Here is a 20,802-nt window from a genome sequence, read left to right on the forward strand (position 1 = left end):
TAAAAAATCTGAATGGAAAGTGTTCCAACAGTTCTAAGGTTAGGTTTGCTATGTTCTCTGAACTCACCAGTCTATCAAATATATATCTGGAGTAAGACTGTACGATTTGAAATGAAGAAACAATTTGGGAAGATTTTCTTCAAAGAATACTTCAAAGGCTGCAAAGTATTTCAGCATCTGTAGAGACAACAAAGTACTTCATAAGCAGTCACCAAAATAACATGTGGTTGTAAAACAACTTAATGCCCACCAAGAACTGAAGATGTCAGCACAGCACACCATGACTTTTTAGGAAATACAATTAAGTGTTTCTAGAGGGAAAATCAGTACAGTAGAATGTGTTCTACGGATTAGTATCTGATACTCTCAATTTTGTAACCACAGGTTAATGCTTTCCATTATTCAAAAGGAAGACACCAATAAATCAACTATGCTTCAAGTCAAAAGAATATTATGGTTCAAAACCAGAAAGTTGTGTGCATACCATGCTGTGATCCACACGGAAAAAGGCCAGCTGGCATGGCTTGTTTAGAAGGTTAGCAAAGGCAATGAAAGCATCTGCCTCTTCCAGATTGAGAATGAGCACAGCAGCAATGAAGGACATCCCTTGTACCTTCAAGTGGGAAAAGCATTGGGTAAATAGAGATGAGTAGGTTCAGTACATTTTATATCTCTGGAAATGCAAATATATCAAATACCATTGTATAACTTGTCCAGAAACAACAGAGATAAATAATTTTTATGCATGCAGTCAATATGATTTCAGCCACAAATAAGAGTGTTTCTTCAGATGCTGGTTTTAGGTGCTTGATGAAATTCTGTGAGGTCTCATGATCCCAAGTCCTCAGGACTTGGAATGCAAGAAAGTTAAAACCACACAGGCTCAAGAGAGTTCATAAGAGACAAAACTTGGCCTGACATGGAGAAAAACATCACATAAGGGACAGTTTAGACCCAGATATGTTGGAATTGAGACAAAATGCTGTTTCAGAAGAGTCAATACATCTCTTTCCACTTGCCAAATGGTACTTTTTCACACACACAAAATTAATTTTACGTGGTTAGCTACAATGCAAGTTTGCATTTTTCCATGATTACTCTCTCAAAAAAACCCAAATTTTAGCCTGCAATAAAAATTAAGAACATTACTCTTCCAGTTATTGACTTGAGATCTATATAGTCATTATACTAATTTTACCATTTTGATGATGATTATTCCAGTCTTAGCAGGCATTTATGCTGCCTGCCTCTCATTTGAAAAAATGTACTCAGTATTTCAACCAGCTAGGGAGAAGAGTATGGTTATGTATCAAAAACAGTCCAGCAGCTTTCCATTTTTCTGTGAGAGACTAAATTTACTGCCATATTACACTAAAACCAATACATTTCTGATCAGAAACATCTAGGATAGCTGTGTCCTTAATGAAAAAAAAAAAACATAGCCATGAAAAATTAGTTATTTGCCTTTTAAAACTCCACCCAGAGAACAAGTAATCTCATAATCTGCAGAGTTTGTAATCTCACTTAAGAGTATGGGAAGGTTGCCACAAATGAGGTCACAGATGACAGAATTCAGGGATAAAAAAACAAATGGACATTGGTGCAGAGTCCCAAGCATGTCTGATTTAGAGAAAACACACCCTGTGCTAAATAATCTTTTGTTGCATGGATCAGACTTAAAACTTCTCAAGTTCTTTTTAACCCAGAAGTGATTAGGGCTTGTGGTGGTCTAGTCATGAGGTCTGTGGTGACAGGTTGGACTCGATCTTTGAGTTCTCTTCCAACCTTAGCGATACTGTGAAAGCTGTTTCTAGCTACGCCCAGGAACAAAGACAGAAAAAGAAGGGGGAAAGTATCTTTTTGTTATTTAACTGCTTCTGTAAGATGACTTAATTTAGTGAGATGTTCAGTTTAGTTAGGTTGTTTGCAACGGTTTTGGAAGGTTTTTTGTTGTGAGGTTTTTTGGTTTTGTGGTCTGTTCATTTTTACCGTTTTTAAAACCACAGTAATGCTCGCAGCAAACAATTTTGCCTTCACTGAACTCAGGTGGAGTGATCAATCTTTGACTAGATGACACCAAAATAAGGAGTTTCTGGATTTTAGGATATGCAGTAGTGATTCAAAGAGCATTGCTATGGAAATGGCAGCAGTGGGAGCAACACTAAGACGGAACAGACCAAGTGCTCACTGGAAGTCCTCTAATGTGTTTTGTTTGTTTATTTGCTTCTGTAGATATTCTGGATCTGTCCAATCTGTAACACCTTGTGAACACTTCTAGTTAAAATTTTCCATGCAAGCCAGAAAGCATGCTCATCCTTGACACTGAGTACATTTCATTGTGACTGCTATGAAATTAGTAAGTGCCAATACTGAATTATCTCAGTGCCAGTAGCATGAAGTTTAGATAAACTGCTTATTTACACTCTAATATACAACAGCTTAAGCTTATTTGTTATGTTATAAACATTTGACACTGAATACTTACATATCCCACATCCGGTCTGTAACATGTGTATGCTCCTAAAACACTGTGCAGGAGATCATGATAAGGACCACCCTAATTCAAAGGGAAATAGAAAGGGGGAAACAAATAAATAAAAGGGTTTTTCAAAATTGCTTTATATAGGAAGGTAACTAGCCAGTATTTTAAGATGCAATGAGCCAGTGAACTATTGTTTTGCTCACATCTCGAATAATGCTAGCTTTTACCTTAAGTATTACCATATATGCTTTTGAGATGTTAAAGGGGAAGTAACAGACCAATAATTCTATGAAATAATTAAGTGGAAATCAACACAATGAAAAAAAGAGGGATACGCATCATACACATCCAGGGTTGGCTTTTCCTTTTCCAAGAGAGTGGGTGGCTTAAATTCTAGTAACACCAGTTGATGTATTACAATAGAGCATATTATTTTATTTACATGTGTGTTCATAGATCTGTGTCTACTTATATATCTATGTTTAAAAAAAAATAATCAAAGAATGAAAATGTGTACTACAACCCATACAGATTTCTGCAGCAGCAGTGGGAATATTCTCCTTTTTGCATGTAGTTTCATAAATATCAACAGGAACCACATGAAATTTTTCCAGGAGAAGAAGTTTCATAGCCCCTACTCTACTCTCATTAAAAAAGGATGACTACTTGCTGTTGCACGTAGTAAAGAACCAATTTTACTTCTGTTGTTTCATACAACTTCTAAAAACTGTTCCATATTTAGCCAGCTAGGCTTCTTTTCTTGTTTAATTATTCAGAAGTTTAAACTTGTCCTAACTAAATTTACAGAAATCTCACCTTCTGGAAAATATACAGGGATGGAAATGTGCGTGATATATCCAACTTAATTAGCTCCAGACTGGCCTCACGATCAGCAACAGAGGCACCTGCATCTGCAAGCAAAACCAACACTTACTGAAACTGATAGATAAATTCTAGACTTCAGAATAAAACTGCCACAAACAGATAAAGACTTTCATGATCTAAGGAAAAAAATGTACTTAGTTCTAAAATGGTCTGCTGACATCTGGTATGTCCCAGCAACTCCAAAAAGTGAGGGAAAGGGTCAATAAATACAACCTGTCTACTCCTTTTAGTGTTCTGTACAACATTCTATCCAGGCCCAGGCTGGCCCTGGGTTCACTAGAATTCAAACTTTGCCTAGCCCAGTTCTCAAAACCCTGTTTTCTTTTTTATATTCTACTGTGACTCCAGTTACTGGGCCTGTGCAAGAGCACAGAGTAAGAGCACTGTTCTTGATCTAAATGTCATTAAATGAGATCTCAAGTTTTTCATTCCTAATCAACATATTTGCTGGAACATAATATGTACACTAGAGGGGATAAAAATTAGATCATTATCACAAGAAACCAGTACTTCTTCACCTGCAAAGTCAGCACACTATTTCAAAGACAGGTATTTCTCATGTCTCACTTTTACTGAAGGTAACTAAAATAAAATACACAAAGAAACTTCACTGAAGTTTCCAGAACTGACACATAGTTATCATCTGTACAAGTCACATTAATTCTGAGCTTCTGTAGTTCTCATTTAACTATGACTTTTTTGTCTTTCTTTTTGCATCCTTACGACTGGCATTCTTCAAATAGCAGGAAAGAAGGCAGCATTCACTGATGCAAATACTAGTGATAGCAAGTAGAAAACCATGTGGCAATTGGGGAAAAGGCTCCTTCAGAGGGCATAAACCAGTCAAGAACCATCTGGGTTACAGAACATCACAGAATTTGAGGAATAGGCTAAACAGAAGATGCTCTACTGAAGCCTGGAAAGCAACACTTCCTTCCAGTCCTCCTAAAACTATAAGATGCATTCACAAGTGAATGAAGCTGCTGCAAGGTGTGTTAGGAGACTATGGGTGAAAGATGGCTAACATTATTACAGAGAAAGAGCTTACACAATCTAAAATAAAAAGTTCAAGAATTGCTGCTTAATCTGTCCTCTTTCAAGAGGAAAAGGCATTATATTGGACAGTTTGTGATAATTTCACTTGGAACAGTATCCATTTAGAGTGATTCCCAAGGAAGATGAGAATCTGACAAACAGATCACATGGACCTCCGGAAGAGTTGCTGAGGGTCTTTTGAACAGATCTGGTTGCCCAAAGAAGTTGTGAATGCCTCATCTTGGGAAGTGTTTTAAGACCAGGCTGGATGAGGCCTTGAGAAACCTAGTCTAGTGGAAGGTGTCCCAGCCCATGGCAGGGGGGGTGGAACTAGATGATCTTAAAAGTCCCTTCCAAGTCAAACCATTCTATGATTCTTTGATTCCATATAACACATTTTGATTAATATCTTGTCTTCAAGACACGAAAAGGTATTTCTTGTGCTTTAGTCTTTAACTGCCAAATTAAAGTGTTAAAGATACTTGAACAGGAAAACCCCTCAGAGCTACTAATGTCAAATGAGGCTACAATAATTGATCTTCCAGACTTTGCTACTAAAGATTAGTAACAAGCACAGAGGGGTGTCTTGCTTTTCAACTAGAGATGAAAATCCTATTACTCATAAGTTTTCCCTTATTACTACCTTTCCCAGAACATCTAGCACAATCAGAATGGACCCTGTCCCCTTTCATTTCCATCCAGAGCAACTACATTTCCAAAATAAATAAATTACCTAAGCTTTTCACTCCACTCAGTCCACACTTCCAGGAAAAAGAGAGAACAAACTCCCAACCCAAAATCCAAGGGGCACTGCATATGTTTTTCAAAGATAAGCATATTTACAATCACACACATAATTTTTTATGAACAGTTAGGAGGCTGTCTAGCATTCAAGAGACCTCACCTTCCACATCATTCTCAGAACCTGTCTCACTGAAGCTTTTCCATCGTTCCTTAGCTCTCGACAAGAAGATTTCATATAGCTCTGCATGGAAACAAAACAAACCCAACAATAAAAAAGGAAGAGATAAGTAAGAAAAACACCAATCCAAACCGAAAGCACACTAACTATTCTTGGCTTTGGTTTTGTTTCTTTGTTCCATCTTAACTACTGGGGGCAAGGTAGGGAATCTGTTCAATGGTTACTGCTTTTATAATGTGCACTGCATTACTCTTTCTTCTGTGGTGAACATGTAAATTACAAGAGGGAAATAATGGCTTAAATATTTTTTTTTAAATAGGTCATAACTCTTTTAGCTCATTAAAATCATTAGCTAGGAAATAAACAAATTCCCCCTTCCACTGCAAACTTACAGATTCTTGACTTTCAGCACAAAAATTCTGGAATGGGTCGCAGGGAGAAGGAAGCAACCAACCCCTTAACTCTTAAAACACTAAAATGTAGGGGGGGATTCTTGTAAGAAGGTTTGGAAAAGTTTGCCTAATGTACCAGGATACGCTGTCTAATTGTAAAATCCCTGTTCCTAAGGTGGCAAAATATGTTCTTCTAAAAACACAAATATAGTCTGAGAATTTTTTTAATCAAAAGTCTGTATTTCTCTTTGAAAAAATTACCAACTTAACTCTGCATTTAAATGTGATCTGTGTAAGACATACCAGGAGTGATATTTAATTCATTTCCCACAGCTAGACTCCAAACTTTCCCACGTACACTTGGGGGTAATCCCTGCCACCACAGCTCTCGAACCCTTCGGGTAGCACGCCTAGGCAAGGTGAAAAACAAAACAAAACAGGAGAAAAGGCACATACTGGATTTCTGAAATCATTGGGCAATTTAGATGCAAAACAACAAACTATTTCCCAAACCAGCATTCATAGATCCTAGAATTGTTTGGGTTGGAAGGGACCTTAAAGATCATCCCTGCCATGGGACACTTTTCACTAGACCAGATTGATGAAGGCCCTGCCCAACCTGGTACTGAACACTTCCAGGTCAGGGCATCCACAATCTCCTGGAGCAACCTATTTCAGTATCTCACCACCCTCACTGTAAAGAATTTCTTCTTAATATCTAGTCTAAATCTACCCTTTTCCAGCTTAAAGCCATTATCCCTAGTCCTACCACTACAAGCCCTTGTAAACAGTTCCTCTCCAGTCTTATTGTAGGCCCCTTTCAGGTACTGGAAGGCTGCTATAAGTTCTCCCTGAAGTCTTGTTCCCTCCAGGCTGAATAGCCCCAACTGTTGCAGCCTGTCCTCATACTGATGATCTTCATGGCCCTCCTCTGGACCCACTCCAATAGCTTCATATCCTTCTTATGTTGCAGGGGCCAGAACCAGATGCATCACTCCAGTTGGGTTCTCACAAGAGCAGAGCAGAGGGAAAGAATCACCTCCCTTGATCTGCTCACCATTTTCTTTGATGTAGCCCAGGATACGGTTGGTCTTCTGGGCTGCAAGCGCACATTGCCGGCTCACGCTGAGTTTTATCATCAAACAACACCCCCAAGTCCTTCTCCTTGAGACTGCTCTCAAGCCATTCTTCACCCAGCTTGTGCTTGGGATTGCCCTGACCCAGGTGCAGGACCTTGCACTTGGCCTTGCCAAATTTCACAAGGGTGGCATGGGCCCACCTCTCAAGACAGTCCAGGTCCCTCTGGATGGCATCCCCTCCCTCCAGCATGTCAATCAGCCCACATAGCTTAGTATCATCCACAAACTTGCTAAGGGTGCACCTAATTCCACTGTCCATATTGCCAACAAGGATGTTAAACATCACCGGTCCCAGTACTGATCCCTGAGGGATGCCACCCAAGGATTCAAGGATCTCTGCTTATGTTAAAGCCCCATTAAAATAAGGCAACCAAAAAAACCCAACCAAACACACACAAAACCACAATAAAACAAGCTCATGGAAAGTCACATTTCATGCTGCTCTGTAATGACCTCTGTAATGACAGCTTTAGCATAATAACATAAAATGACTTCTTGACAAATCAGAAAGGAAAGCAAAGTATGTGTGTTCTCTGTTTCCAGAGGAGAAACGAGCTGGCCTTGCATCACAACAGAACTTCAGACTTACATGCCTTCCCAGTTAGGTAGGATTTCATTGACCCAAATCACCATAGCACTGGCAATATTCTCTTCTTGCTTGAAACGTTCCCTCATTATTTTCTTCCTTTTATGTGCTTCTTTAATTTCTGTTAGGCATAAGATGTTAATAACTATGTATTAATTTATCGAAATTATTAGGTAAATAATCCAGCTATTATCTAATTACATAGATGTCTGAAAAAGACACGGGTAAATTACAGTTGCACATGAGCTAGCTAGTACTTATTCCTGTTTATTGTAGATGTATTTCTCAGGAAATTTTTTTCATTTAAGCTAAGTTATTTAAATACATAGTGATTTAGACAAGCAAAAATCTGTCCAGAAACCTCACTGCACTCTTTTCTGCAGCATACAGAGTGATTAAAAGGGAGGCCCATCAGCACTGCTTTTTCTGTCATGAATTTCACACCTTCACTACCTAAACTTTTCTTACTACTTAGAAGAATCAGCAATAATTATAGATTAGATTTTTAATATTTTTTTCTAAGTTCATTTCAAAATTATTAAAATTTTACCGAAACTTCCATCAAAAAGGATTATGTTGGATTTTTTTTCCTAGAAAGATGAAGTGAAGATCTGAGACAAAGCTGCAGTGCTGAACAACAGATGAGTATTCTGCCTTCTTCTAAAAACGGATCACTTGTAGATCCCTCTAACAAAACAGGCTGATAGAAGGGCAGAGCAGTGCTATCTTGACATCAGTAAGAACCACTGTGAAAGTGCAACTTTCTATTTATGCATGCATTAGACACAAAGGAGTAAATATGCCACCTCTTGTAAATGGATATGGCTGACCAGCTTCATTAAGTTTTTACTAAAGCTTTGTGTGCATGGCAACAGTTAATTTAATGGACACTAGGGTGCACATATTGAACATACTGCACATGGCTAATCCTCCAAAGACACAGCTAGAGAACACAGACCACAGATGACACTTTTAAAGATGCAAAATACAAGAGTGAAATGAGTCATCAAGTGCCTTAGAGTTTTTATTACATTTTTTTCAGAGTAAGTTGCCACAGATCCATAGAGGTTCCAATCAGTTCAGAAACTTGTATCTTTCAACAGCCCAAGGAAAACATGCAGCAGAGATTCTTAAAATAGCTTATTCCCTGCACACTAGGCACGAGACCACAGAAGTCCTTTCAACAGCTATTCATAGACTGACAATACCAGATGCTACAGATAGATGTTTAAATTAAAAAAACAGATCTAGTGGGACTAGGAAGGATCACACAGATAACAGCTTGTTAGGAGAAAGAAAAAAAAAAAAAAAAACAAACAAACAACCAAAACCAAACAACAAAAACACAAAAACACCCACTCAAGTTTTCACCTGTCTTCATATTCGGCTCTGGCCAGCCTGATCTAGTGTGGGGTGTCCCTGCCTGTGGCAGCGGGGTTGGAACTAGATAATCCTTGTGGTCCCTCTTCCAACCCTGACTGATACTATGATACTACGATATTGAAATAGATCTCAAGTTCATGAAAAAACATCTCCTTAATCAGTCAGCTTTTTTGTACTTTGTGTCTCAGTGGTAACTGCAGCAAAACAGCTTGAAAAAGAGTTTGAATACTCAAAAAGTTTATAACAGATCAAATTACAAGTAGCTTAAAAAAAATAATCACCAAGTTTCTACTTAAGAATTAAACTGACTATTGAACCTAGTTATGTTCACTGTGGTGGAATGAGAAAATTATTTGATCATAGAATGGTCTGGGCTGGAAGGAACCTCCAAAGGTTATCTAGTCCATCCACCTCTGCAGTAAGCAGGGGCATCCTCAACTAGACCAGGCTGCCCAGAGCCCTGTCAAGCCTCACTTTGAGTATCTCCAAGGGTAGGGCTCCAACCACCTCCCTGGGCAACCTGTTCCAGTGTTCCACCACCCTCATGGTAAAGAACCTGTTCCTAACATCCAGTTTAATCAAATTCTCTTTTAAACTATGTGCACGTCAGAGAATAACCTAGATATTAAATGAGATTGGCCTCTACTGTACCTACTAGCCTACAAACCTGAAATTATTTTATTTCTACTGCACAGCTAAAAATAATTACAGTGATTACTGACACCTGACATACCTCGTTTTTTTGCCTCTGCCACCATTTCATCATATTCTTGTCGGTGACGTAAAGCCTCCTCCACTGATTTGGCAGGAAGATTTCTGAAAACAAGTTGTTCCTGAATTCAATACACATAAATGATATTCCAAACAATTTCAAACCAGGTTTTAACTTGGCTTCTCGCTAAGGTTTACACTTGGGGTCGTCACACTCCCAGGGTTTCAGTCACAGCAGTAGAGAACTACTAGGTGTTTACCGCTTCTGTTTATTAGTTCTCCTATAGCTTTCCCCAAAGCAGATTTATGAGACTTATTGAACATCTGGAATGATATTAAAATGAAGTTTGCATGAAATGAAAAAGGGAAATACTGAAATTCTCTCTATTTAGTCCATTTTAATCATTAATAAACCTGCATATCCATATCTTCAATTGAAATCTATGATGATGTATTTTCAATAAAAGGCACGTGGGGTTAAGTCATTATTATTAGCCCTTTAAAACTCCCACAAGAGAACATAGGTTTACCAAAGGAAGAAAGGATAGATCTACTCTACATTAGAGCTAAAGCTAAATAGCCTTGCTGCAGTGCTAGAGGTTCACCACCCTAAAACACATTTAGATTTTTTTGACTGCATAGTGATCTTGTGATTGCCAAACACACTTCCTTTTGACCAAGTAGACTCATTCCAAAACAAATCAGAACATGTTTAGTCTAGCCTCCTTTGGTTCAAAATAAACAATTTCCACCTCCTCTTACACAAGCAGAAAACAAAAAAATCACTTTATTAATATTTCCATTGAAAGTGAGACTAGAATCTGTCTTCAGGGGATGAGATTATAGCAACACATTACGCACTCCAATTCAAAACAAGTAGAAGTGTAAGAACATAAGTATGTTAGTTTGTGAATTGTGACATTTTGGAAGTACAAGAAAGCATCAGCAAACCACTTATTGCATATCTTATTCACTAGGATAGATTTTTTTGTTGCATCTTCATCTGTTGTTTCCTTGCCTTCAGCTGCAATTTTAAAGAGCCACAAAAACATAATTGAAACAGGAGCGTGGAACAGTTCCAGTGAACACTATCATCTTGGTACCAACAAAAACATTTAACTGCAGCTTTCAGCATTTGTGACAGGAAGGTGCTTCTTGTGTTTCAAAGGCAATTCTTCCTCCTCTTGATATTACCTAGCTAGTATTTTTTTAGTTCTTTTTTAAAAAAACTCTTCTGGAAAGCCAAGTGCAGGTTTGCTGAAATGGCAACTGCCCCTGTTAAGTTTTCCCAACTGGTCTAGGAAATGAAGTTTCCAGAATGGGGGAAGGAGAAGGGAATATGCACTGACATGGTAGTGAAGAAATTCATAGAAGTCCTCTTTTCCTGATTAAGGATGCCTACAAGACTGTCATAGGCAGCTGTGATATACAGTAGATAACAAACCAGTAACCCAAGTACAGTGAGAAAAAATGCCTCATGTAGAGTATAATACACTTAAAGGTTCTTCTGGAGGTATTTGTTAGGGTATTATGGAGGATGGAATAATCCACTGATATTTTCATGTAAGACTCGTGAAGTTTACCTCAATCAGAAGTAGATCTAAACAATGCAGTCATCATCAGTTCCACAGCAGAATCATACTTACGCTGGTCGATCCTCCAGAATCAAAGCAGTAGTTGAAAGTGGTTCAAACTCAATATTTTTACGTCTTGTTGATGGGGGTGGAGGTTTATACATTCTTCCTGTCCGTGCTTCATATTCCTAAACAATATTATTGATAAAAATGACAGTTAAACTTTCTGCCTCATTTCTAACCAGTAAGTATATTACTTGTTTTACACTTGCTAAATAATGTTAAAATACATAACATTAAATTATTTAAGACAGCAAGGAGCTACCAGTACAGGCCAAAATTGTTTATAGAAAAGCAGCAGCTTTCCAGAGCTGCTAACTAGAGATGAATAAGAAAGCAGTTTCTTGTATCAACTTGATCTTCGATGTATTCTAGTTCAATATTACTACCAAACATCCTAGGATCAGTTAGGAAACCTGCATAACCTTCCCACACTAATTAATGCACAAGAATATTTGAATAATACATGAAGTTGACCAAAAAAAAAACACCAAGCAAAAACAACCCACTGCAAACCACTAATCAAGAGCATGTGTCTCTTCCCCTTTCTTTCCATTTGGTTGTGCTCATCCTAAGAACTAGAGCTCCTCAAGTTCTTGAAGCCTTTAGCAAAACCATCAAACCCATGCTATCCAGAACCACCTACACTATACTCAGTGACAATATAACAATATTGATCATTACAAGCTTATTTCACGTAATTTCTTTCTCAGAGAGAAAGATTTAACAGCCTTTAATCCACAGATGACTATAAGGAAGAAAGAATCCTATTTCTTTTTCCATGAGAGGAAAGAAAAAGGCTATGCAGGGCCAATTGAAAACCTCAAATTTCATGCTGCCTCTTTTAGCCTCTGTAAATAAAACTCTACTGCCAAATTACTGGGAGATCCATTCTCATGGTACAGCAAATCTTAAAAAGCTATCTGTGAGAAAACATTCAACTTGTTCACAAACCAGGTTAGCTTGTGGATTCATGCTCTCCATAAGGCATGTTTCACTGCAAGCCTCCCACATGCTGGAATTCTTACATAGAACAATAAGAGCTGAAATATAATCTTTAAGAGAAGACATTGAAGGTACCCTACTAATGTACTTTCACAGACCACACAGCTCTAGTGAGGTCACAGAGCCAAATGAGCTCTAACTTGTCCAAGCATTTTTTCTTTTTTAATCTAGTTTGTTCTTGCACATCTGTTGCTTTAGTAAGCAAGTAAATTCAGTCTCAGACTAAATAAAATATCTTAAGTCACCAAAAATTTAAAAAAGAAAAAAATCAATTACTGATTATGTCATATATCCTCCCAATCAAATATAAGTCTTCTCGAAGAAGTGCTCACAAATGAATCTCAGACCTGGTACACAGCTTCTGGTACACATTGGGTCTCCCAGGCAGAAAGAGGGTTTTACGTGTTTAGTGTTCACTGACAGCTTTACAGAAACAGAGCTGACAACTTTAAAGCTATTATATAAAGTTCAGTACACAGCTGAAGTCAAAATGGGAAGAGACCTCTTACAAATGTGACAATGCAGCCTCAGATTTCCAGAGAGGGTACACAGTGTCCGCTCAACACTTAAGTGTCTTAAAGCTTTCAGCTCAATCTCCTTACCCTACCCATTTTAATAATTGCTAACAAGATTTCTATTGTCCACATCAGGCATAATGCCATTAAATGATCTGGAAAGTATAACCTCAGTGATGTCACACGGATCTCATCTCAAGAGAAAGGTATCACAGAGTAACTAAGGTTGGAAAGGACCTCTGGAGATCAAAGCAAGGCCGACTACAGCAGGTTGCACAGGTTCAGCCAGATTTTTAATTTCACCAAGGATGAAGACTTCACTCTTACCAGGCAGAGTATTTCCAAGTGGTTTCTCATGAAAGTACTAACCAGCTTCAGAGACCAGAGGAAATCAGCTGTGTCTGTACTGGTAAGGCCACATGCATTACATGCCACTATACACTTTCAGATCCTGAGGATTGCACCTCCACAAAATAAACCAAAGAATGTGTTTGAAACATTCTTAGCATCTTTTGAAGTGGTTTCCGCCCCAACCTTTCCCTCCGCCAAATCTTCACCTGTCTACCCTTTAACCACTGTATCATACTCTGGCCCATGGCAGTGTACCAAATTCATTTTGTTAGTGTTCTGGAAAGACAAACACAAATCTATAGTAACCAGTTTACTGTTTCAGTCAGAAAAGAAGCTCTGTTGCTTTTCTGTCTTCAAAAAAAGCCTCATCATGCACCATGTAAAGAAAAAGAGCGAGGAACTATTTGCTGTTGTGATTTTTACATACAAACACACTAAAAACCTAATTATTTAAAAATCTTTGTAAATTTAAAAGTTTCTAGCCAACCATTCTTAAATACAACTTGGTTCTAAATATTTCTAAGTCTCTGGCTAAGTCTTTGGTTATACAAATTTACAAGAACTTATTTGTCTCCTGAAGGGTAAATCCCAATTTTTGATTGAAAATAGTAAGAATCCAATATAATTGGGCACATTCAAACAAGTATCTTGAATAAATGGACACACAGGATTGATCAAACTCTGCTGTAATTCACACAAGCACAAGAAGAATCAGAAAACCAACATTCACTGTATGAATGAATATACATGTTTTTAAGCCTAAAATGATTTCATCTAACCCCAGAGACATTACATGCACTCATGCCTTATACCTCAGGATATCCCAGTACATTCTTAAGTTCAGAATGTATCCTAAAATAGCATCCAGAGGTCAGCATCCAGGCTGCAGTACAGCAGCAGAACCATCTCTCATTCTTGGTACAAGTTCTGATTTACTTTCACATTTTCCAGTACTCTGTAACAGGAGCCACAAAATCAAGTTCATTTCGGCATCAGAGATGCGGAAACTTAAGCATCACCAACCTTTTCAATAATCCTACATAGCTAATTTTTTAGCAACTTCTTTAAAAGCACTGCACTATGAACATTAGAAATTAAGCCACTCTCACCTTTTTATTAGAACTAATACCTGTGAATGGTTCTGGAGCTTCTGGGTATTACACAAGCTAAGAACTGATAAACTATTTCTAAAGTGACAGGGAAAGTAAAAAAATCCAAATAAATACCCTTCAACAGCGATTTCTGCAAAGGACATCATCTAACTGGGCTTCTGAAAGTAAGCACACTTCATGGACAACTGGGTTTTGCAAGAAAAGTATACATGAGCAGAGAGAGAAATCTGTAGCATTACTAGGAGAAGTCAAATCAGTGAGCAAAATAGCTCCAGGCACACATGGTCGATGGCTGCATATTCTCCAAGATAAAACATATTCCAAAGTAACAGAACATCCCAATGGAAGATGCTTCTTCCTCAAGAAGCCTGCACTCTAGGAAATTTATTTGAAGATTAGATCCCAGAACCATCAGACATGCATGGAACTCAGTAGTTTGTCCAATCAATATATCCTCTTTTTCTCCCTGCTAGAATACTTTGTAGATGTAAAGAATCAAATACCTTAACTACATATTTGATGCAGAATCTAAAATTTTTGCCATGGGATAAAAGCTTGACCTGACAGAATTTCACTTCAAAAGATGTGAGCTAATACTCTTCTGTAACAAAGGAAAAACATCATTTAAATTCAAATGTCTTGTTAAATGTTTAACATGCAGGGCATATACCAGAGGATAGAACAGCTGCTACCCAAGATTCAAGACTATGTAAGGCCTGATTATAAAAAAAAAATAACCAAAAACAAACCACTTTTGGAGGTGTCACATAATATGTTTCACTAGCTTTATTACAGCATACCTGGTGTTAATTGTAAGTTATAGAACCTTTCATAACCCCAAAATAAAGAAAAACAAATCTCAGCTTTAATAGAAAATAAGAACAGTTTTCTCCTCATTAAGGCTGGAACTGCATCCTCTCATCTATTGCAAATAATTAGCCTGTTAACAGGCCAAAAATATGTTTTTTCCTTAAAACCACTGTGACAATATATTTAAGAGCACTTCAGTACATGGAGGGACTTGTATTTCTGGTATTTAGACCTACTGGAGTAAAGATAAGCCTATTAATGTACAGACAGGTGACACGTAAATGGGGCTGCAAATAAAGTCTTTTTATTTATTAACTGCTTTTGTGCTTAAGAAGATAAAGATACCTCAAACTGTAGCTTAAAAAAAAACCCAAAACTCCCCACTACAACCCGTGTTTAAAACAAAAGAAAGTAACAAACCTGCAGAGGTCTTTATTGCCTATACTCTTTTGATATCTACACGGAGAACATACAGAACTGGAGATTCTTTCATCCTTCCTCAGAAGAACCATAGAGGACAGCTAGACCATTCAGAACTATTTTAGGTATCTCTCAACACTACTGAACTGCACTGTGTCTCATGGCCATTACTGCCCATATCTGCTCCTTGCAGCATCCAAGCAAACTACCTTACAGAAAGGAAAGCCAGCTGCACTACAGCATTCCAAAAGCATTAGCTGACATTAAGCAGGATATGCTTGTGTGGACAAATTATTTTACTAGGCATGCACATGATGATTCGGTTTTCGAATATAAACTTGCATCTACATTGCCCAGAGAGCCCACAGAGCTTTAAAGGAATAAATATTGACTGTGAAATTTAACATGCATCTTTCCAGGCTAAGTTTGGATCTATACAAGATCCAACAACAAAACTGAAAATAAACAATGAATGTTTTGGACTGCTATGAAAGTCCTCACACTCCTGAATGTGCCAATTATACAGATTAAGCACCACAGATGCTATTATGTTTTACATGTGCTAGAGGAGAGTGTGTCCTCATAAGCAACACTGAATTAACTTTCATTATCTTAAAGATTGTCTCTGTTTAAAGTAGATGGCAAGGCATATTAATACTCCCAACTAAACAAAGCATGCACTCTGCATACGAACACTTTCTCTTAACATGTTTTAGTCTCCCAATATTCTAATCCTGATACTGAAAAAGGTTTTATTCAATCAGTCATGACATTTGTTAAAGCAGCAATTAGGATTGTCATATATTCTGCAAGTGGTTTTAAACCTCTCTTCCGTCTACACTCTGGAGCAGATGGCCTCTAAAACCATCCATACGATTATTTTCTAGCTCACTAAAAATACAGAACAAAATTATTTCCCTTCATTTCAAGATGGGCTGATCCCCCAGAACTGAAGCATTAACAGAATAGCTTAGGAAGGTGTCCATTTACTATAATTTAATAAAACTATTAGAGAATTTATATATGAAGAATTTCTGGTAATGCATAAGGATTCTCTCCTATGTCATCATGTGCACATGTCCTCAGGTTAAATATTAAAATTGCTGAGTTGGCAATGGTTAGAAGGTGATTGTAAGTAAAGAAGTGCTTACTGCAAGAGTAGATGTCACTGAAAAATTCTGTGAGTCATAAGCTAGACACTTTCCCAGAACTAAGAATGCCAGATGCTATTAGGACAGACAGAACAGTAAATTTTTTCCTAACCTAGAGGCAACATAGGAAGAAACTTTATCAAAGTAGGGAAAGGTAGCACTCTTCATATTGTATGAAAAACAACCAGACACTGAATAGTTTCTAGACCAACCTTCCAAAGTAATGCCATGCATCTTCAGTTGTTCATTTACTTTATTTTTCTCCTCAACCAGATTTTTAACACATTGCATTGGACCAATTTCAGAAGGATAGTGATCACAGCAAACAGAAGGCATAACAAAAGTTTCAACAGCTACATGTTTCTAGGTTTCCAATTCCAAACTGGAAATAGTTATGAAAAGCATCTGGAGTTCTGAAGTGTCACTATAAGAAGCTTGTGTGACTTAGGGGCAGGGAAATAAAGATTCTAGGATAAGAATGTAAAAGCTAATATAAGATGTTAAAAAAAATGTTATGAATTAAACCTTTTAAGAACTTTTACCATTAAGCAAGGAGGCACAGCAAACATGTAATTGTAAATTACTCTCAAGGTCTAGCATTACCTATTTCTTATTTAAGAACATGCAATATAGGCAATAATAATACTCTATCATTTGAAGTTGTTAGTGAGATTCACGTGTTAAGTTTGTTTATTTTACTAATGGTATCTAATGAGTTGATGGTTAGTGCCATTAAATATTCATGCTGCTGTGAAAATGTGATGTTTGTTCTATTTTGATGAGTGCTACATAGTCCCATGCATAGTATTGAATACAACTAAAATATATATATATATTAAATGTCATACCCCTGTGTTTAATAGACTGAGAGCAGATATTGATGCAAGACTGCCAGAACTGTCATCCTAATGAGAAAAACAGAAGCAAAACCTTAGTGAATAAATGAAGGTAAAGACCATTACAATAAAGAAACATGCAAGCCAAAATTTAAATTCACATGTATTTATAGTCTGTGTTTGAAGAAACATAGATGTGTCTGTTCATCCTTCTTATCCAGCCTTCAAAACACAAAAACGTACACCAAGACTTCCACTTGTGGCATGATGTGTATGAGCATCTACTGGACTACTTTCCTGGTTTAATTGAGGTTTTATATTTTCTGCAATCTCCCAAAGGGAGAATCTCTTTTCACAGCACTTATTAGGTGCATGACAAAAAAATACCCAAACGTTCTCTGATATACTGTCCCTCCCTAGTCCACATCACCCATAGGAGTAACACTTAACCACCAGCCTTGGAAGATACACTGTTATAAAGAAAAGAACAAAAAACTGTTTTTTAGCTGATACATGAAAACTGAAACTATTTGCCCTGCTTATAAGTTCAATTTAGATTGCATCTCACACCAAATGGCATCTTTACCTATAAGCTAGTTAAAGCTTAAAATGAATGTTCAATAATAGTACTTGGCATTGTGGAGAAAGGGAAAAGAAACTTAACTGGACTTGGATAAGCACTCGACAAGAAACTAAATACTAGAGTAACTTCTGAACAGAACCTTCACATTCAAATTTTGAGTTTTTCTAGTCAATGTGAGAGGGTAGAAAACGTCATTAAATAGTACAGTGACTTAGAGTGGGCCTTTAAGTCCCTCACCTTCTTGTCAGCCACATTATAATTAGTATTTCTAAATTGAAAGCTTAGAAGTGGGCTACATCTCAACCTCCCTGGGGAGCTGATCAGAACTAAGATACATCAAGGCTTTGAGAAACAGTCACTTAAGAGAAAGACTCAAAACAGCAATCTGAAACAACTGCAGCAAAGCAGTCAGGGAGAGCCATGCCCAGCTAGAGGATACCCTGTGCAACTGCAGCTCTGCAGGTTTCCTTTCAAAATACAAAGCTAGTTTTCTAATGGAAAAGCCAAGCTTAAAGACAGCATACAGTAGGGGGAAGACACATGCTTTCAAGCATGCTGTAGCACCTGGAAGAGGGAAAACAAGCTTCTTATGCCTTCAACATTATTTCTGAATATATTTGCAGTGCTCTTGTACCACACATAACTCAGTCTAATTAAAATAATGTTAAGGTCTTCCTTCTCCCTTGCCATACTATTTTTTCCTTTTCAGCACTGAAGTACCTAGCCTCAGAAGGATATGGTTTATATTAAAAAGCCCAACACTTTAAAAAAGTCCATGAAGGACAGAACCTTTAACATTTAAATATTTTTCCTAAACCCTATCCTTTTAGAATTTGATACAGACTGCCTAGATAATGATTTTATCATAGCATCTCAAACTTGGCAGCATAAACCTGCTTAACGTGCAAAGCTCACTTTTTAAGAGAATTATAAAAAAAAACAACTATTTTTATCTGTATCATCTTTTGCTAAAGAAATTCAAAATGTCCAATAGATAGACAGGCATCCCATCAAAAGGAGGATCCAGAAGACATTACTAATAATTATTATTATGCCAACAAAGTAAAATATGTGCTGTCATTTTTATTACCTAAAATTGTTTTTATACCCTTTGCTTTCCCAAAACTCAGCAACTTGCAGAGATAAAATGAAAATACATAGAACACTCATGCCTTCTTTTTCAAGCTCTAGGAAGAGAAAGTTTGCCTCAGCACTCTTCATAGATGACCTCAAAGACTTTGTTTTTTAAATAGCAAATCAGAAGGACTCATTTTAGCAGAGTCAACATCTCTGCAGTATTCTCAAAACCTTAAGCTCATGCTCACAGTAGAGGACTCCCTTGTCTTCAAGGCATTTGTGCCACAACATAGCACTGACAGAGTTCCCCTTGACAAGTTTTCCACATCAAAGCAGATGGGTAAACCTAGTACTGGCACTGGTCTCAGTGAGGTCCTACCAATTTCAATACCATTTTATCACAATGAAAGTTTAAAACACTGGGAAACATCTTTGTTTAACCTCTAGCATAGCATCTTATTGACTACATGTGTGACTCTGGATAGATGGTGGACATTTCTTGAAAATCTAACCACTATAGTGTCTACAAAGCAAGCCACCACCGCCTTCTCACTGCTGCTAGCAGATAAATTGTAATTCAGGTGTTACATGTTCTTTGCAAAACCAACTCCCATTGCTTGTCCTGATTTCCAGGCTGTTTGTTACCGATATACTTCTACCTGTCTGCTAAACAGGGAGAAATCTTGCCTTTCTCTTCTGTCCAGTAGTAAGGCAAGAAGAGTAAACACAATCTCTATCTAGGTAATTATCTGCTTAAAACATAATCCTCTGAAAAAACATCTAACATTACTTCTTTCAGATATTGGGATCCTTCAGATTTGCTGACAAACATGGCATACATAATTCTTAAGAATTAGGAGCTTTATGCATTGTTAAACTAAACAAAAATTGGAGGGAAGAGTTAATATTGCAAGTTAGAAGGTCTGAGTCATATAAAAAGAGACTAAAAATGCATCTGTTCCTCCACAGAAAAACCTCCAACTCTTGCCCTGGGAGACCACTGTTGAGTCAGTGAATGCAATTTCTCCATTAGACTTCAGACTGGAGATAACAACATCAGAAAAATATGCAAGGGTTTAGTACTCAAGTACAGCATTTGACTTTTTTTGTTTGTTTGCTTTTAAGATTTCAGAGCCACCCAAAAATAATACTTTCAGAGGTTAGTTGTAGGACAGCGACCCAGTCATCAAAAGCAGTTAGTATTTAATGGACTACCTAAACTACACACCTTCCATTTTGTACTCAAGGTGACGGCTTTTGGAAAAGACGGCTCTAGTTCACTTCAGAATCATTTCTAAATCACTGCAAGCTTTTCATGGGATGTCAGGCTTAAATAGAAAAGACCTTATTTTTTTTCCCTCATTCTCTTAAGTCTGTCATGGATGGTACTTTGTTAAAGCTCCTAACAAAGAGAATTTGTGTATGTATTACTTTACTTTATATTGTGATGTGTTTTTACATATTTTGGGTTTACTTTAATTTGGGCATATTAGAAAAAATAAATCACCATGCTGCTTTAAACAAAATTAATAAAATATTCAATACTACTTTAATAAAAAGCAAGAGCTAAACTTAAATGGGTTGGTACTCAGAACCATTTTGATTACAGATTAAAAGCTCTTTTCTTGAACCATAAGCACAAAAAAATTAAATTGAGCTTGCATTTTTAAACAGAACTTGCACTTTAGTCAACGCACCAAAACGTTGCACATCAGCCCACAAGGCAGTTTCTGCCTTAAATGCTTCTGTATTAAAGTATTTCAGCAGTCTAAT

The 20,802-nt window shown here is 37.3% G+C and overlaps 1 protein-coding gene across 1 annotated transcript in view; it reads right to left on the minus strand.

The window, feature by feature from the left end:
• The window catches only part of TBC1D12 (TBC1 domain family member 12), a 43,166-nt gene that overhangs the window by 3,837 nt on the left and 18,527 nt on the right, over window positions 1-20,802 (minus strand). The window contains 10 exon segments of the mRNA XM_068139687.1: window positions 68-177; window positions 485-613; window positions 2,486-2,557; window positions 3,299-3,393; window positions 5,307-5,387; window positions 6,020-6,126; window positions 7,445-7,562; window positions 9,558-9,640; window positions 11,182-11,297; window positions 17,382-17,438. Coding sequence (XP_067995788.1) covers window positions 68-177; window positions 485-613; window positions 2,486-2,557; window positions 3,299-3,393; window positions 5,307-5,387; window positions 6,020-6,126; window positions 7,445-7,562; window positions 9,558-9,640; window positions 11,182-11,297; window positions 17,382-17,438 — 968 coding nt within the window.

Source organism: Melanerpes formicivorus, unplaced genomic scaffold (genome assembly GCF_026170545.1).
Source record: "Melanerpes formicivorus ecotype bairdi unplaced genomic scaffold, bMelFor1.0.p_v2 SCAF_6, whole genome shotgun sequence".
In the NCBI taxonomy this organism is placed as follows: domain Eukaryota; kingdom Metazoa; phylum Chordata; class Aves; order Piciformes; family Picidae; genus Melanerpes; species Melanerpes formicivorus.